The sequence below is a fragment of the Colobus angolensis genome, unplaced genomic scaffold (assembly GCF_000951035.1).
Source record: "Colobus angolensis palliatus isolate OR3802 unplaced genomic scaffold, Cang.pa_1.0 Scaffold79, whole genome shotgun sequence".
In the NCBI taxonomy this organism is placed as follows: Eukaryota; Metazoa; Chordata; class Mammalia; order Primates; family Cercopithecidae; genus Colobus; species Colobus angolensis.
This window is the reverse complement of record NW_012121709.1, coordinates 4,295,124-4,313,594: the sequence shown is the minus strand read 5'-3', so window position 1 is coordinate 4,313,594 and position 18,471 is coordinate 4,295,124. Positions and strand designations below refer to the sequence as shown.

The 18,471-nt window shown below is 36.4% G+C and overlaps 1 protein-coding gene across 1 annotated transcript in view; it reads left to right on the top strand.

Annotated features, from left to right (window-relative positions):
• MED13L (mediator complex subunit 13-like) overlaps nucleotides 1-18,471 on the top strand; it is a 327,824-nt gene that overhangs the window by 164,028 nt on the left and 145,325 nt on the right. The window contains exon 3 of the mRNA XM_011928703.1: nucleotides 8,181-8,265. Coding sequence (XP_011784093.1) covers nucleotides 8,181-8,265 — 85 coding nt within the window. The remainder of the gene's footprint in view (nucleotides 1-8,180; nucleotides 8,266-18,471) is intronic.

Sequence of the window (18,471 nt, the reverse complement as noted above, 5' to 3'; positions counted from 1 at the left end):
GCTATCATAGCTTACTGCAGCCTCAAACTTTTTGACTCAAGTGAGCCTTCTGCCTCAGCCTCCCAGGAAGCTAAGACTACAGGCCTGTGCCACCATATTCAGCTAAGTTTTTAAAGTTTTTTTAGAGCTGGAGTCTTGCAATCCTACCACTTGTCTTCCAAAGTGGTAGGATTACAGGTGTAAGGCACTGTGCCTTCTTAAGATTGTTAGTTTTCTCATTTATAAAATGGAGATTAGAATCAACTGTATTCATCAGAGTTCTTAGCTTCAAACTAAGAAAAGGAATTGATTAAAAAAATATTGGGTATCCAACTATTTGGCCCTTTTACGATCAGTGCTACAAAACTGGTTTAATGAAAAAGCTACTGTTAGCTACCACCAAGCACTTTAGTACCAGAAATTTGATCTGGAAGCCTCTGTTTCTAGAGCTGTCAGACAAGATATCTCCATCCACTTCCTTTTTGTCCCTGGATTCAGAGTCAAAGGTGTGGACCAGGAGCATCTGGTAGGGGTTAGAATAATAATGTCCTTGTCTACACTGTAGGAGATGATGGAAAAGAGAGAATCAGTATTTTTAGTTTCCGTTAGGGGTGATTATATTTGATCCCAACCAGGACTCTTAATGATAGTGATAAGGAAGAAGCCCAACACTGAGTGACAAAAGTGTGCCAGATGTCTCTTACTTTGTCTCATAGTGTTGTGGTGAGTAGTCTCCCCCTCCTCCCCATTTATATGTAGTGCCTAATTCAAAACTTGGCACATAAAATAAGAACGATTGTTTTCTGAATAGAAAACCAACCTTGATTATATGTTATTTAATTGTTAATTTAAAATATAAGACATTTTATGCTTAGTAACTGTTCTGCAAAGTATTCACAATAGTTTTTGCCTCCCAGTGGTTTGCACGTACATGTGTTAGCTTTTTGAGAGCATTCCTGGTCCCTAGCCTGGTGCTTGACACATAACACGGTCAAGAACTGTTATCTAGTTAATGTTGATCAAATTATCTGTTATTAGATTCCAAGCATGTCTTTGCAGATTTAACTTATTTTGAAATTTTAGAGATTTATTGAAACATATAATGCTGCTCCTATATTTTTGGAAACTCTGATTATGAGAAAAAAAGGGATGGTCTGATTTACATTCTGTTTGACAAATGTATTTGTTAGTGATAGTAAATTGAAAGAGTCAGCAAACTAATGCATTATCCTTAATTTCATAGCCTAAATTGATAGTATTTATTAGAGTGGTTATTGGCTTATGATAATTTTTTTATAATCAATTGATTACTCTTGAATCTTCAGTATGTAATTTTTAGTAACCGTATCTAAGACGTAGGAAATTTAAATCCAAACACTGTATACTTTTAAAATTATCTCTACTGATTTATATTTAAATTTTGTTAACTTATAATTTATAATTTTCTATTGTTTTCTAAGCTTTAGTATACTTTCCTTAGAAAGGGCTTAATGTAGTATGATTTGTTTTATTTTGTGTTACTACTTTCCTATTTTAAATTAACTTAGTACCCAAACTTTGTATTAATTTGTATGTTATATATTTATAGAATATAAAGGAACAGATGAGAATGACCATAAAATTATTTTTCAAAATAACTTTTAGCATTTAAGAAATAAAAATTTTGACTGGGTGCAGTGGCTCACACCTGTAATCCCAGCGCTTTGGGAGTCTGAGGCAGAAGTATCACTTGAGCTCAGGGGTTCAAGAGCAGCCTGGGCAACATGGTAAGACCCCATCTCTACAAAAGAATAAAAAAGTAACTGGACATGGTGGCCTATGCCTGTAACTCCCAGCAAGTTGGGAGACTGAGGTAGGAGGATTGCTTGAGGCTGGGAGGTCAAGGCTTCAGTGAGCTGTTATCATGTAACTGCACTCTAGCCTGGGTGAAAGAGCAAGACCCTGTCTCAAAAAATTAAAAAATTGCCTTAAGTTGTTTACATTTTGTTACATTTGCATTATATACAGTATTTGATATGAAGTAAAGAATATAACTGTACATTGGGCTCTAGGAACAGTTACTTCAGTCTGAATTTCATTGTTAATTGCTCAACCTTTTTTTTTTTTGCTTTTAATACTTTATGAATGCAGGTTAATCACAGAAATACCAAGTTTTTTGGATTTAAAGAAAATGCTTTTTATATATAAATTTAGAGTAGGAGTCCTTTTGATTACATGCTGTTCTCATTTTCAACACTAAGAAAACAAAGAGGTCAATATTAGCATATTCATGATGGCTTAAGTCTAGAAACTTGGCCCAATAGTAAAATGAGTTTTCATAATTTAGAACAGTAAAAGATTGTGAGTAAAGTTTACCATATTTAGTAAATAACACATGATTTAGTAAATAATATTTCTGCAAGTTTGCACAAATGTATGCAGGTGTGTAACTACCACTATAATCAAGATATAGAGTGGTTCTGTCACCCCTGAAATTTCCAGTGTCCCTTTGGTATCAGCCTGTCTCACCACCTCCATCCCTGGAAACCATTGAAAAGTTTACAGTACCTTAAATTTGCCTTTTGTGAGAATGTTGTATGAATGAATCATACAACATATAGTCTTTTGAGTATGGCTTCTTTTTACTTAGAATAATGAGATTCATCCATATTTTTTCTTTTATTGGAAGTTCCTTTTTATTTCTGCGTAGTAGCCCATTGTATAGATATTTCATTGTTTTTCCCCCGTTGAGAGACATTTGGATGGTTTCCAGTTTTTGGCATTTACAAATACAACTACTATAAACATTTGCTGTAGTTTAAGTGTTTTGTGTTGTGAGAGTACAGTAGGAGAAAGAGTTTGTTTTTTCCTATAACCTTACATCCTCCAAACTTGAGTATATACCTAGAAGGATGTAAGGTTCTAGGGAAAAACAAACTCTTTTTCTCCTACTGTACTCTCACAACACAAAACACTTCTGTGACCAAATGTTGCAGAGGTGGAGAGCAGGTGTTTCCCGTACATCAGGTAATCAATCAGTTCTGCAGGGGACACTACCTGGGTGTCCTCTAATTCAATTCAATTCTGACACTGTCTACCTGGAGATAGCATCCCATCTTACAGGTTGAGGGCTTAGTCCCACAGGACTGTGGGACTTCAGATGCCAGGAGTAAGTCTGGACTGCCAAAGATTCTGACCAGTTGGCTGTAAACCTGGGGTTCCCACAACCCCCTCCTTGGGTTCTGTTAATTTGCTAGAATGGCTCACAGAACTTAGGGGAAAATTTTACTTACGTTTACTGGTTTATTACACAGGGTACAGAGAACAACCAAATGGAAGAGACGCATAGGGCAGGGTATGTAGGGAGGGGCAGGAACTTCCATGCTTTCTCTGAGTGTGCCACCCTCCAAGATCCTCCATGTGACCAGTATTTTGAAGCTGTCAGAACTCAGCCTTTTTGGGTTTTTATGAAAGCTTCAGTATATAATCATGTAGGCTTGATTCATTAAATCATTGTTAATTGTCCATTAGTGATCAACTCAACTTTCAGCCTTTTCCCTAGAGGTCAGGGTGGGGGTTGGGGAATAGGGAGCTGAGATAGAAAGTTCTAACCCTCTGGTCACATGATTATTTCCCTGATAATCAGCCCTCATCCTGAGGCTATCTAGGCCCCCTGTCATTTCTGTAGCCACTAGTGTACAAAAAACATTCTTAGCACTCTAGAGATTTCAAGGATTTTAGGAGCTATATGTCAGGAAACAGGACCAAATATGTATTTCACAATATTACAAAGGGATATTGCTGGGTTGTATGGTAAGTTTATGTTTAACTTTACAAAATATTGCTAAAGGCACCTTTCCCAAAGTGGCTGTGCTGTTTTTGCATTCCAACCAGCAGAATATGACAGTTCTGGCTACTGTATTCTATATGTTAATCAGCACATAGAATTGTCAGTTTTTCTTTTAAGCCATTTTAATGGATGATGATATCGCATTGTGATTTTAATTTACATTTCCTTAATGACTAATGAGGTGTTGAGCACTTTTTCATATACTTATTTGCCATTCATCTAGTGTCTTATTTGGTGAACCGTCTGTTCAAATCTTTTGCCCATTTAAAAATTGTTTTGTTTTTTTGGTAGTTTAGTTTTGAGATTAAAAAAAAAAAAAGTAACGTATTCTGAATACAAGTCCTTGTCAGATATGTGATTTGTAACTGTTTATTCCCCATCTGTGGCATGTCTTTTCCATAGCTTAACATAACTTTCCCATATTTTTTGAAGAGCTGAAGTTCTTCATTTTGATGAAACTCTGTTTATCAGTTTTTCTTTTATGGATCATGCTTTTGGTGTCATATCTAATAAATTTTTGTCTACCCTAAGCTCCCAAAATCTATCTCCTATGTATTTTAGAAATATCAGATTTAGGTTTTGCATTCAGGTCTGTGATCTCATTTTGAGTTACTTTTTCTGTATGATTTGAGGTTCTTTTTCATTTCTTCCTTTACTGAATTGACTGAATTGCCTTGGCACCTTTGTTGAATTAAAAAAATGAATTTGTGGCTCAATTTCTGAACTCAATTCTATTGATGTATATCCTTTCTACAGTACTGTGCTGACTTGCTTACTCCATCCTAATTCATAATAAACCTAGAACTCGATTGATGTAAGTACTTCTGTATTTTTCTTTTACCACATTGTTCTGGTGGTTCTAGTTCCTTTGTCTTTTCATATAAATATATAGACTTAGCTAGTCTATTTCTATAAAAAATTCTGCAGGGGTTTTTATTGGAATTGAGTTGATTCATATGGTTTGAGAAGAATTGGCATCAAGAATTTTTCTAGTTTGTGGTCAGTTTATCTTTTTTACTTCTTTTGTTAGTATTGTAGTTTCAGCATATTTTGTAAGATTTATACCCAAAGATTTTATGGGTTTTGGTGCTACTGTAAATGGTACTTTAAAAAATTTCAGTTTCTAATTACTTATTCCTAAATATAGAAATGTGATTGTTTTTTGTCTGTTGACCTTGTATTCAGTGATTTGGCTAAACTCCATTTTAGTTCTAGTAGATTTTTTTTCTGTTGATTCTTTAGGATTTTCTAATAGACAGTCATGTCATATGTAAATAGAGACAATTATTTCTTCCATTCCGATCTGTTTGCCTGTTGTTTCTTTTTCTTGCCCTATTGTATTGGATGAAATTCCAGTATAATGTGGAATAGGAATAATGAGAGCAGGCATCCTTACCGTTCATTCGGTCTTTTGCCACTAAGTATGATGTTAACTGTAGGTTTTGGTTAATTGCTCTCTTAAGTTTTTGTTGTTGTTGTTGTTCTTTTTTTGAAGAAATAAGTCTATTCTAGGGTTCTATTTTAAAATTGTAGAAATCAGGATTAAATTTTAATGATATATTAAAATTGTGTCAGCCATACAGCAATTGTGATAAAGTTGGCATTGCCTGTGCATGCTCATTAATTGTTCAGTGTTCTACAGTGCATGCCTGGAGAGCTATAACACCTCAGTATTTCAGTTGACAAAGTATTTGAGAATGATTTGAGAGAGTTTGCTGTTTGTAAACTTTCCTTTGACATCCTCTGACAAGGTCAAGGTAACACCAACATTAAAACTTGCAAAATGATGATATCATGAGGAAGGAATTAGATGTGAATATGAGATATTAAGACAAGTAATCTGGTTTCTTCACCAAGTCAACTGCATGTTTAAAAAAAAAGAAATGGGCAGTACTTGAACAAAGAAGACTTAAGAGATAATTGGCAGACCTTGCTTAGAATATGATTTGATGCACACTGAAGTATTTAAGAGTGGGATTTGCCATAAAGTATATCAAAATAAACAAAAAGGGTGGTTGTAGCAGGAGACATAATGTTGATAATTTGGCTTAGGGATTTATTGGGACTTGTTATTCTATTTTCTTCTCCCTTCTTTCTCTCTCTCCCCCCCTTCTCTCTCTCTCTTTCCCTCCCCTCTCTCTCTTCCCTCCCCACTCTCTCTCTTCCCCCCCGCTTCCCCCCCTCTCCTCTCTGCCTCTTCGCCTCTTCCTCCCCCACTCTCTTTCTCCCTCCCTCCTTCCTTTTTATTTATTTTTTTTGAGACAGGCTTTCACTCTGTCACCCAGGCTGGAGTGCAGTGGTGGCATGATCATGGCTTATCGTGGCCTTGACCCTGCTGGGCTCAAGCAATCCTCCCACCTCAGCCTGCAGAGTAGTTGGGACAACAGGTGTGTACCACTACACCTGGCTAATTTTTAATTTTTTTTTTGTAGAGGCAGGAATTGGCTGTATTGCCCAGGCTGGTCTTGATCTCCTGAGCTCAAGCAATCCTTCTGCCTCGGCCTCGCAGAATGTTGGGATTACAGTTGTGAGCCACCATATCCAGCCCCCTATTTTAAAGTATATTTGAAGATTTTAATATCAGAAGTTTAAAACAGTGTGCCGAATAGGTGTCACCAGTGGAAGAAAACTCTGAAAATAAAAGTGGTACACTCTTCACAAATGCTGCATCACCAGCACTCTTTATGGCACAGAGAATGATTATGTAGGAAAATACTGCACCAGTGACTGGGTTGAAGAGTGATTCAGAAGAGGTAGACTTGGAATATTGATATAGTTTTAGGAATTTTTAACTAATTTATTTTGCTTATATTATCTGTTTTATGTATGCATAATAGTGGAATATGATGAATGGACTCAATAAGTTTAAAGGAGCTCTTTGAATAATTGGGAAGTGAAAATTGTGTTAGGAATGATGTTATAGTTTGTCACCTTCTCCTCTTCTCCTGGTGGTTTGCAAAATAATGGTGTATCTTAAACTTGATGGTGCCTCAGGGTCAGTGAAACACATTCGGAAAGAAAAACAAATTAATGCGGGGTGTTCTTTTTATTGAGATATTAACTCTCTTTCAAACCCAGAAAAGTTCTACCCAAAGGATAAATGTGTCAGAGGGAACATAGATTCATGATACCTGCAGAGCATTGTTGGAAATTTTGGAATGTTTTCTCTTGAGCAAAAACTACCAGTTGTTAGCAGGAATGTTTTTCTCTTTGCTGTACTTTATTTCTCTTGCTATAAATAACATAACTGTTTTAGACAGAGATTGCTTTGGGAAAATTTGGTAAATCAGAATTAGCCACATAGGCAGGAAGACAAAAAGTTATTTGACATAACCAAGAAAAAAAAATTCAGCTTTGTAATTTTCAGAAAGTCTAATAGATAAAAGGCCGAATGTAGTTTTTCAAATGCTGTCTGATTTGAGAATATGGAGATGCATTTTGGTATGTCTGCTGGTGTGGTAAAAGCATTAAATATGCCTTGTGGATATAATGTGTGTTTTAATTCTGTCAGAATTTTCTCCTCTGAGTGCTTTTGTCAAGATAACAAGTAAAGAGAGGAAATTTTTCTTCTGTAAATGTTTTCATCCTTCCAATTTTTTGCTATCTTGCATTGAACTGGTGTAATTTAAAAGGAAATTAATTGTCTTCTAGGACATTTTGTATCTGTTTATATATTTATGAAAATAAAAGGAATTTTAGGAATGCATGGGGCATTGTTAAGACGTTGGATTCTTTTGGTGTTGGAGTTACTTGTTGCTCAGTGTTATATTTCAGGGGCAAACAGGATACTTCACAAAATGTCAAACATTAACAAAATTATAAATTTAGGAAATAAATTTGATGTTCTGGGAAGATGTAATTTCCTGACAGTCTCTAAAATCATGTCCTTTAGACCTTCAAAACATGTAAAGAGATTTGTGTAAATCTGACACTTTTGGATTTTTTTTCCTTTTGATTTTCCTTCTATAAAACATTTTATAACTTTGCTATTAATTTGTAACATTCTTTTTTACCCTTAAATAGAACTTTAACAAAATTAGTCTTTGTGATACTCTGAAGTAGATTAATTTGAGAATTTTAAATGATTTTAAACTTTCGAGAAGCAGATTGTAAAGACATTTATGGGAGGAGTGTTGCACCGTGCCTCTTATTTCAGACTTTAAAACCAAGACACATTACTCTTTTTTGTACATAAGTATTTTATAACTTTGGGCAAATACTTAAATTCCACTCTCTGTTTCAGTGTGAGATTATTTAAGTCATTTAAATTAACTCATGAACTTTGCTTTAGAAAAATGTTTCAAAAGTTTCTTTTTATTTGGATGTCCTTTTTACTGTTTTGTTTTTTTCTTTTTTCTTTTTTTTTTTTCAGTTGTGGAAGAAGGACTCTGGGAAAATGGCCTTTCCTATGAATGTAGGACGCTGCTCTTCAAAGCGATCCACAATCTGTTAGAAAGGTAAGAGAAGGAACAGCAGACAGTGGTTTGCAACCAAGTATATTGCTAGATACTGAGAGTTTCCTGTAATTTTCAAAAACTTTTTACTTGCAGTGATTTGTTGCTAGTATGAAAATTAAATTATATAAATCTTTAGTTTCTCTTTCTGTTGATATAATTTGAAATTTACAGAAGTTTTGGGAACGGTACAAAGACCGCCCATATTCCCTGCCCTTTAACGGTACTTTTTATTTTTAAAATGTATTCCCTAAACCATTTGTATATTTGTAAACTCAAGCTTGATGTTCTTTTTTACCCTTAAGTATGTGGTGTGTATTTCCTAAGGACAAAGGTATATTAGCACAGTATAATAATAAAAATTAGGAAATTTAACATTGATAAAATGCCATTATCTAACCCGTAGTTCAATTCAGATGTCATCGGTTGTCCCAGGTACATCCATTATAGCTTAACCTCCTAAGATTCAATCCTTGATCATACATTATATTTAGTTTTCATGTCTCTTTAAATCCGGAACAGTTCCTTAGCCTTTTTTTTCTTTCTTGACATCGATATTTTTGATGAGTTCAAACCTTATATTGACTTTCAGTTGTAGATAGTTTTCTCATGTTTAAATTCAGGTTATGCTTTTCATTAGTAGTAGGAATACCATAGAAGTGATGTTGTATTTTCAGTAGGCTCATAGACTGAGGTAGTGTTCTGTCAAGTTTCTCCACTATAAACTAGTAAGTATTTTGTTAACTATTATTTTTGTCAATTTTGTTATTTGTAATTAATAGGTAATTTGTGGCCAGATACAATGAGATTGTGTAATTATTGTATTTCTCATCAAATTTTCATTTATTTGTTTTAGCCTGTATTGGTAATCCTTGCTTAAATCATTTATTACCATTATGGTTGTAATGTTAATTTTCGAATGCCACCATTCTTTCTACTTTCATTAGTCAGCATCCTGTTATAAGGAAGAGCTTTTTCATTTTCTTCCATTTTATTTCCCTATTTATTTATCTTGCTATGTAAATTGGAACTCATGGATTGTTATTTTATTCAATGGATTATAGCTGATTTTTACCATCATTTATTTTGATGCTTGAATTCTTCCAGGTTTGGTCAGAGGAAGCCTCTTTGTCATGGCTCACTCCTATGACCTTTTGACATGATCCCATCCTTGGAGCATCCCCTTACTTTCTGGCATAACGATATGTTCCAGGTTCTGAATAGTGTTTTGAGGGGAGAAGTAGCTGACAAAGAATGGGTTCATTAAGAGCTTGTATGAGAAAAACTTTTTACTTCTCTTCCTGAATCTATATGTAGTACTTTCAGGTAATCAAAGCTGAAAGGACTTTCCAGTTTCTTATCCAAGCTGTTTGCTAGGGTGGTTACCACTATAATATAACTGCTTAGGATACTTGAGCTACAGTTGATACGTTATTTCAGTTGCTCAGAAAGACTTTTCTCACAGAGGATTCCTCTATTTCTCATTCTCAACTATAGCTCCTCTGAGTGCTCCTCCAAATCTGTGATTTGGAATAGACCTAGAAATCATCTGTTACTAAGGCATAGTATGAATGTGGAACCATTGATTTAAGAGTTGAGTACTCTTAAGTATTTGAAATAGTTGGTAATTCTGTCTCCCACTGTAGAACAAAAAAAGTACACACAAAGTCTATCCAAGGAAATGTAGAAAACTTACTCTGGCCATAATCCTGTACCAGAATAAAGCTCTTGATATCTCTGCAATAATTAACACAACTTTAAGCACAATTCTTTTTATACAAAGTTATAAGGTATGTGGAACAAAGTATATTTTAAAATTGTAGCTCACTGTGTGTTTTTTTTAAATATCAAGATTTATTCCTTTCAGAAGCATACGAACAAGTGCGAAGATGAATTATATTCTTTTAAGTTTTGTACTGGCAATGGTAGCATGTTTCTTTGTTGAAAGATAATTAGAAGAGCAGAAAAACTGGGAGGGAGGGGAAATGCAGGTAATTCATTTATTTTTAGCTTATGAATTCAGAATTTTTGTTGGAAATTGAAGTCAGGTCAAATTAAACTATTATTTATAAGAAAATTGTCGGCCTGGGCAACATGGTGAGACCATGTCTCTACAAAAATTTTAAAAGTTAGCCAAGCATGATGGTGTGCACTTCTGGTCCCAGCTGCTTGTGAGGTTGAGGTGGGAAGATTGCTTGAGCCCAGGAGGTTGAGGCTGCAGTGAGCTGTGTTCATGCTACCACACTCTAGCCTGGGTGCCACTACACTCTAGCCTGGGTGACAGAGTGAGACCCTGTGTCAAACAAACAAACAAACAAACAAAGACAGGAAATTATGACATATAAAGTTTGGGATAGTTCTAAAGAATTTTTGTATTCCTTGGCTTTATTTCAGGGTCTGTGTCTTGGACAGTTACCCTAATCTCACTAAGCCTTAGTTAACATATAATAATTAAGTACAGGACACCATGTACTGTGAGCTTTTGCTGGGTAATAAATATATATCATGTGTGCCACATAATGCCTCCCATACTGTTAATGCTAGTAACTGTTTTCACTGTAAATTTATTATTTTACATACTTTGATTTGTATTCTTTCAAATTTCATTGAAGTAGTTCCAGAATGCTCTATTTGAACCCTTCTACAGGAGTTAATTTTGAAACAAATAAAACATCTTTTCTTTTAGAAAATAATGATCAAACAAACCATCTTTGTACAGTTTGTATGGATGACTTCAGATTCTTTTGAAAAATGGTACTAATCCTGTTGTTCTTTAAGATAATTTTCTCTTATCAAAACTTGTAGCTTTGTTCTGTGAATGAAAATTACCTTGCTTATGAGATAGGAAAGCAAATTTAAATGATTGTTGTTGGCTCCGTGTATTCATTGTCAACAGAAGTTGGAAGGGCTAATATATGCTTGCTTATCTGTGGTGGTGGATGTCATGAAAATTATGCATGGCTTCCAGCCCCCTCCCCCCCCTTTTTATATAAAAGCTCAGCTATTGTTAGTGTTGGAGTGTATTTTATGTGTGGCCCACAACAGTTCTTCCAGTGAGACGCAGGGAAGCCAAAATGTTGGATATCTGTACAACCATTTGTTGTAGTCTTTGAAAAACCTGTTTATAATATGAATTTATTGAGATACAGTTTACTATCTAATTCCTGGCAATTTTATATTATGCCTTTTCATTTCTATTCAGCTAAGATGTGGCTATTGAGAGTTTCTGGCTTGAAAGCTACAACTGAGGGGTTTTTTTGGTTTGTTTGTTTGTTTTGAGATGGAGTCTCACTCTGTTGCCCAGGCTGGAGTGCAGTGGCATGATCTTGGCTCACCTCAACCTCTGCCTCCCAAGTTCAAGCAATTATCCTGCCTCAGCCTCCTGAGCAGCTGGGACTACAGGCATGTGCCACCATGCCCAGCTAATTTTTGTATTTTTAGTATAGATGGGGTTTTACCATATTGGCTAGGCTGGTCTCAAACTCCTGCCCTTGTGAATCTCCCACCTTGGCCTCCCAAAGTGCTGGGATTACAGGCATTAGCCACGGCGCCCAGCCGAACTGAGGTTATTAAAACAGATCATCAAGGACTATATCACTTGGAGAGTGTTTGTGGCTCCCTAGCCATTTTTTCCTTAGTTTGCATGTTAACAAAGTTTGTATTGTGATCTATTATTTCTGCTTTTTATTTTTTAAGCCTAAGATAGGTTTAATTAAAAGGGAATTTCATTTACTACCATGAGAATCTCTCACAGCTAAGCAGGAGCCATATAAATTGACCTTCTTTCCAAAAGGCTGCAATTTCTGTTGCATACAGAATAATGTTGCTGAAGTGAGTTATTGAAAAATAATTTTACTATAGAAATTAAGGAAATTTCTCACAGAATAATACAATTTCATTTGTCATTGCTATTGATTGGTGGCGAGCTAATTTTATATTGATGCTGCGTAGAATATTTTAAATTCTATAGTAATGTGACTTCAAATATTTTCATCTTTCACTTACTCAGTTCTCCTGTAACTCTTCAGTATTTGTTGAAACTATATTGTATATATCTAGCTAGGGTCATCATCAGTCCGTTAAAAACACCGAAAAGGTCACTGCTACTTGCTCAAGAGCATTTTCCCTGAAGATATCAGACAGAAGAGAACATAGTTAGCTTTAATTTTATGTCTCTTTTTCGGGGTACATGTTTGTTTAAGTCCTTTTCTTCACTTCCTTCAGATATAAGAGATATTTTGGGTCTCAGTTCTGCCAGTTAAGTGTGTGACACATGCCAGTGACTAAAGCCTGCTGAGCTCCTGTTCCTTCACCAGTAACATGGTGAGGGAGGGGTTCTTTGGCTCAGCACAGTACCTTTCTCATTTTAAGAGCTCAATAAATGGTTAACTGTTGTTGATATTAGCTAACAGAAGTATTGATACTACCTTTTCAGAGTTGGAGACAAACATTAAAAGTCACATAGTCCATTTACCCAACTAATTCTGGAATCCCATTTGCCCAAGTAATTCTGGAATCCCTTTCTATAGTATCTTCCCCCCTCCCCCCTTTTTTTGAGACATAGTCTCGCTCTGTTCCCTGGGCTGGAGTGCAGTCGCGCAATCTTGGCTAACTGCAACCTCTGCCTCCCGGTTTCAAGCGATTCTCCTGCCTCATCCTCCCCAGTAGCTGGGATTACGGGTACCCACCACCACACCTGGCTAATTTTTGTATTTTCAGTAGAGATGGGGTATCACCATGTTGGCCAGGCTGGCCTTGAATTCCTGACCTCAAGTGATCTGCCCACCTCGGCGTCCCACATTGCTGGGACTACAGGCGTGAGCCACTGCACCTGGCCTTATAATATCTTTTTTACTGGATATATACTTTTTGTTAAGCACAATTTCCCAAAGAGTTCTTTTTATCTTTAAAGAGTACTTAATATTAGAAAGTCTTACACTGAGCAGAAGTCCGTCTTTCTCTAACTTTCATTTCTTTGTTAACTCTGTTCTTTGGGATCATTTATAACGCAACCAGTTCTGCATCCGTGTGATGGCCTTTTTGATATCTCGACTCTCCTGAATTTTTCTTTTTCTGTTTGTGGTTCTTAATATATAATGTTGAATTCCTCACCTTTTCTTGCCTGCCTTCCAGATGTCCATCCAGTTGGTCCCATTCTCTTCATTTTGGCCTGCTTCGGGATACCATAAATGTTTTATGAAGTATTCAGTCAGGTTAGGCTCAGTTATGCAGTAGTAACAGAAGACCTGCAAGATCTTACTAGCTCATCCAATAGAGGTTTATTTCATGTTCATTGTGAGTAATTGATTATAGTACTATATCGTCTTCCCTCCACAACTCATGTTGACAGGGCACCCTCCTGAATAGGACTTGGTGGGTCCATGGTAGAGAGCACAGAGCAGTGGCGGAGCACATAGTCCCCCATTAATGCTTTTCCTTGGAAATGGTATATCCCATTTCTGCTTACATTTCATTGGCCAAGACATTCAGCACCAAGCTTAAAATCTAATGCATGGCAAGGTATCATCTTTCAGTAGGAAGATACCGAAAGTACATGGCCAGGCTTGATATCAGTGGGACAGAAAGGGATAGCATTTATTTATATAGTATATACATTGGGATAGTATACTTTTGGGAAAAGAATATATCTACCATACTTCTTAATTGAGTTATCTTCGCCTTCTGTTACTGTAATCTGTCTTCCAGACAGCTGGCCAATTATGTTACTGAAACAGATACGTTTCTGAAACATACCTATGGCTATATTTATACCTGGTTTTTAAAACTTTGAGTCTTATTGACTTCTTTTTGTCATTTTTTTATTTGTAATTTGTTAGAATTTCAGTATCTGAGAGTATTTAGACATTCTGAATTTTATAGTTTTAGATCATGCAATTACTCTTGTTTTTCCTCTCTTTTGAGAAAGTAAATGTGCTTCCTATTTTCTTAATGATCACTTATCTTTTTTTTGTTTGAAAAATGCCCAGAATGATAAAATCCCATTAATGTAGTTTTTACTTATGTAGAGTCTCTGCTAGTCCCCTCTAGTTCTTTCTATCCTTTCCCCCTTTCTAATAATGCACCAGTTCAGACTGTTCTTCGTCAGTCTTCAATTTAGGGAAATTTTGTTAGGTATTTATAATGAACTTCTCAAAGGTTACACTTTGTATTTTAAGTTCAGATTGCCTCACACTCCTTAGGGGAAAGTACTTTGGCTATCAATAGATGATGGGGAAGAAAAAATCTGCGGTCATTTTTCAAGAGTTTCTTCATTTGGCATTTTTAGTATTGCAGACCTAATGGCTGTTATTTTGTTAGGATAGTTAGTATAAGTTTTCATAATATGCCATATCCTTTTCACCTAACTCTATCAAAATAAAATATTGGAGGTGAAAGGTTTTAAAAAGCCAGAAAATATGTGCAGTTCAGAAACTTTTGAAGAGTTTTTCTTATTGCTTCAGTGATTTGTACCACATATGGGACTTAGGAAAGTCTTGCTTTTCTAGCTATGTAGAAATACTTAAAAGGTCTGACACGGTGCTGTCAAATTGGCATTATGTGCAGTAGTATACTTTAAATTTTCTTAACTTTTTAGAATAAAATATATGTTAATTTCAATAGAAAGCTCTTTTTCTCTAAAATGCAAATGATTGCTTTGCATACGAGAGAAGATTACTTGGGTCTTTTGAAGCTGTTATGCTTTATCATGTCCATACTTACTTAGGGAGACTTTAATCTGTGGGTATCTGATACTTGTAAAACATAATGGCTCTTAAGAGCAGTGAGCTGGTGCTGCTGTACTAGTGGATTGTTAGTGTATTTACCCCATGATAGTTTATAACACAGCTGTAAAATTGCCTTTGGCCCAGAGCCACTCTGTTTGCCAAGATTCAGTGTTTAGAGTTAAGATATTTTACTTGGAAAATACAGTGAAAATAATGTGGGGAAAATTGGAATTACAATTATGATAACAACAGCATTATATTTGTCTCTTCCTATCTTTCAATATGTTGTGTTATTGTAATAGAGGTGATTCAATTGAGGTGATTATCAAAGGGCAAATGAGGCCGGGCACGTGGCTCATGCCTGTAGTCCCAGCACTTTGGGAGGCCGAGACAGGTGGATCACCTGAGGTCAGGAGTTTGAGACCAGCCTGACCAACATGATGAAACTCTGTCTACTAAAAATGCAAAATTAGGTTTGGTGGCGCATGCCTGTAATCCCAGCTACTTAGGAGGCTGAGGCAGGAGAATCACTTGAGCCTGGGAGGTGGAGGTTGCAGTGAGCTGAGATTGTGCCATTGCACTCCAGCCTGGGTGACAAGAGTGAAACTCCATCTCAAAAAAAAAAAAAAAAGGCAAATGAACAATGGCCTTGGATGTGGTGGTGAAGGGATTTCAGAATTACATGTTCACTGGAGCAGGGTAGGACGTACCGCCCTAGCTGAGGCAATCGCGAGGTAATACTGTAACACTGAGAGTCCTTGGGTATACTGCGATAACACGAGCAAGACATCAGTAAGCAATAAACACCAACTTTATTGAAATAACAGCTTATTTCTCTAAAGAAAGTAGGAGAATGAGTCTTTAGACTTAAGGAGCATATACTTTAATGAAAGAGACAGTACAAATATCGTAGACACAAGTGACTGAAAGCACATGTCTGTTTGTAAATGTCTAGAAAGAAACATTCAACCTGAGACTAATCAGCTATTTATTGAATATTTTTTGGTCAAGGGAAGGAATTAAGACTTTAAATTAAAAAAAAAAAATTGATCTGGGAGCAGCGGCTTGTGCCTTTCTAAGCCTAGCTACTCAGAAGGCTGAGTCAGGAGGATTACTTGAGGCCAGGAGTTTGAGACCAGCCTGGGCGACAAAGTGAGACCCCCATCTCTAAATAAAAATAAATTAAAAGTAAAGAAATAAAAAATAAAAATTAGCTGATTGTGGTGACGTGCACTTGTAGTCCCAGCTATTTGCGGGGCCGAGGCAGGAGGATGGCTTGAGCCCAGGAGTTTGAGGCTGTAGTGAGCTCTGATCTGCCACAGCACTCCACCCTGGGCAAAGAGTGAGACCCTGTCTCTAAACATAAATAAATAAGTATGTAATTTGGTAGTTGGAGAATGAGATTAGACACTAAAAGTTTAAAACTAGAGGAGAGATAAAGTTTTTGGAATTACATTAGAATAGACATTTCAGGTGAGGCTGGGCCTGTGAAAGAGGCTAACCGGACAGGCATGTTAGAGAGGATGGGATTAATAGGGCTTGCCTGGCAAGAGGAGATTATATCCACTAGGGCACAGTAGTAGCCTAAAGTAATGAAAACGTAGGGATCGCCTGGCACGGTGGCTCAGGCCTTTACTCCTAGCACTTTGGGAGGCTGAGGCAGGTGGATCATGAGGTCAGGAGTTCAAGACCAGCCTGACCAACATGGCGAAACCCCGTCTCTACTACAAATACAAAAATAAGCCAGGCGTAGGGGGTCACGTCTGTAATCCCAGCTATTCAGGAGGCTGAGGCAGGAGAATCCCTTGAACCTGGGAGGCAGAGGTTGCAGTGAGCCGAGATCACACCACTGCACTCCAGGCTGGATGACAGAGCCAGACTCTGTCTCAAAAGAAAAAGAAAATGAAAATATAGGGATCACTTGGGAAAAGTTTCTTCAGCCCCTCTATTACATAGGTTTATTTTATTTGGTTAGGATTTGGGAGCATTGTAGTTTCTAGGAAGGAGACTTCTTTGCATATATATTTGATTTGGGTTGGAATGGTGAGCAAAAGGCTTTGATGCTGGTGGAGATATTCTAGTATGAAGTAATGTAAAATTATTCTATATGAACTGCCCTGTAACTCCATGATTAACAGAAGATGTAATTTTGTTGCAGTTATGATAGCGAAATCTATGAAAACTGTCATACTTAAATAATTTGAAGGGCCCAGAAAAGAACAGAGCTAGTGGTGGGCTGCCTTCTATACCTCCCAACTGTCTCATCTGGGAAATGGCTTCCTGAGCTAGGCTGTGGCTGCTCTGGTGACATTTGTAATCTTACGTCAGATCTGCCTGTGGCTTTGGGATTAGAGTTTGGGGGTGCCAACTTTGGAATCAGGCTGCATTTGCGCTTAATTATTCAGAGCCATATGGCATGACACAGAAACATTAGGTACACACATACACACAGCCTGATTTCATTTTCATTTTTCAGCAGCTCTTTTCTTTTTGAAACAGTGATTTTGGGGAAGTGGCGGGGGTTGGGAACAGAAATAATTTCCTATTGCTTAAAGACCATTTTGTAAATCTGGTATCACAATGATCTTGCCAGATAATATTATACTACTTTAGAGCATTATATCATATTTGGAGAGTGAAGTCATTCAGAAAATCTCAATAATGATGACTAGGATTACTTCCTGAGTAGAGAACCAGGGTTAGTTGATACATAGTCCTAGCACTATTTGTGATGATATTGATTTGAAACAATTTTTGGCAGATGGAGTGTGTCGCGTGTCTGCTTGACTTATTTATTTGTGAAGTTAAGTATAAATTTTGAGCCTCAAAGATTGATAGAGTTTAAAAATGGGAAATTATATTTCTGATGTAACTTTTATATCTTAGAATTATCTGTCATTAAAAGATTTGCAAATTATGTTCTTTAAAATATCATTAAAGCATTTGGGCAGCAGTGCTGGTCATACTAAACATTTTTTAGTGTCTATGAATCTGCTATGATTTTAATCTTCAGTGGGATATGATGGGCTATAAAGAAGTGAAATTCGTAGATTTTTTTCCCCTCAAACACCAATGTTGCATTAGCGAGAATACATACACATAAGAAAATTCAACTAACTGTACAAGACTACCCATGATTACTGATTATAAACAAGAAAAATACCAGCATTACATGAATAGGAAAATACTCCTTGGTATATGGCATTCATTTCTCATATATTTATTGAGCACCTCCCAATATAGAGCATACATTTAAGCATGTTACATAATGGGTAGTTAAATATTTGTTGAATATTGTCAGTGAATAAGACAGACACCGTCTGTACTCCCAAAGAACTGATAGTTTTATCGGGGAATAAAGCTGTAGAACTTAATCATTACAACTCAGTGGTGAAAGTGCTGATTTGTAGATGTTAGAGTAGTGTGCAGGCTTGATCCGGGACAGAAAGAATGAATAGAATTCAAATTAGAGGAGAAGGGAGAA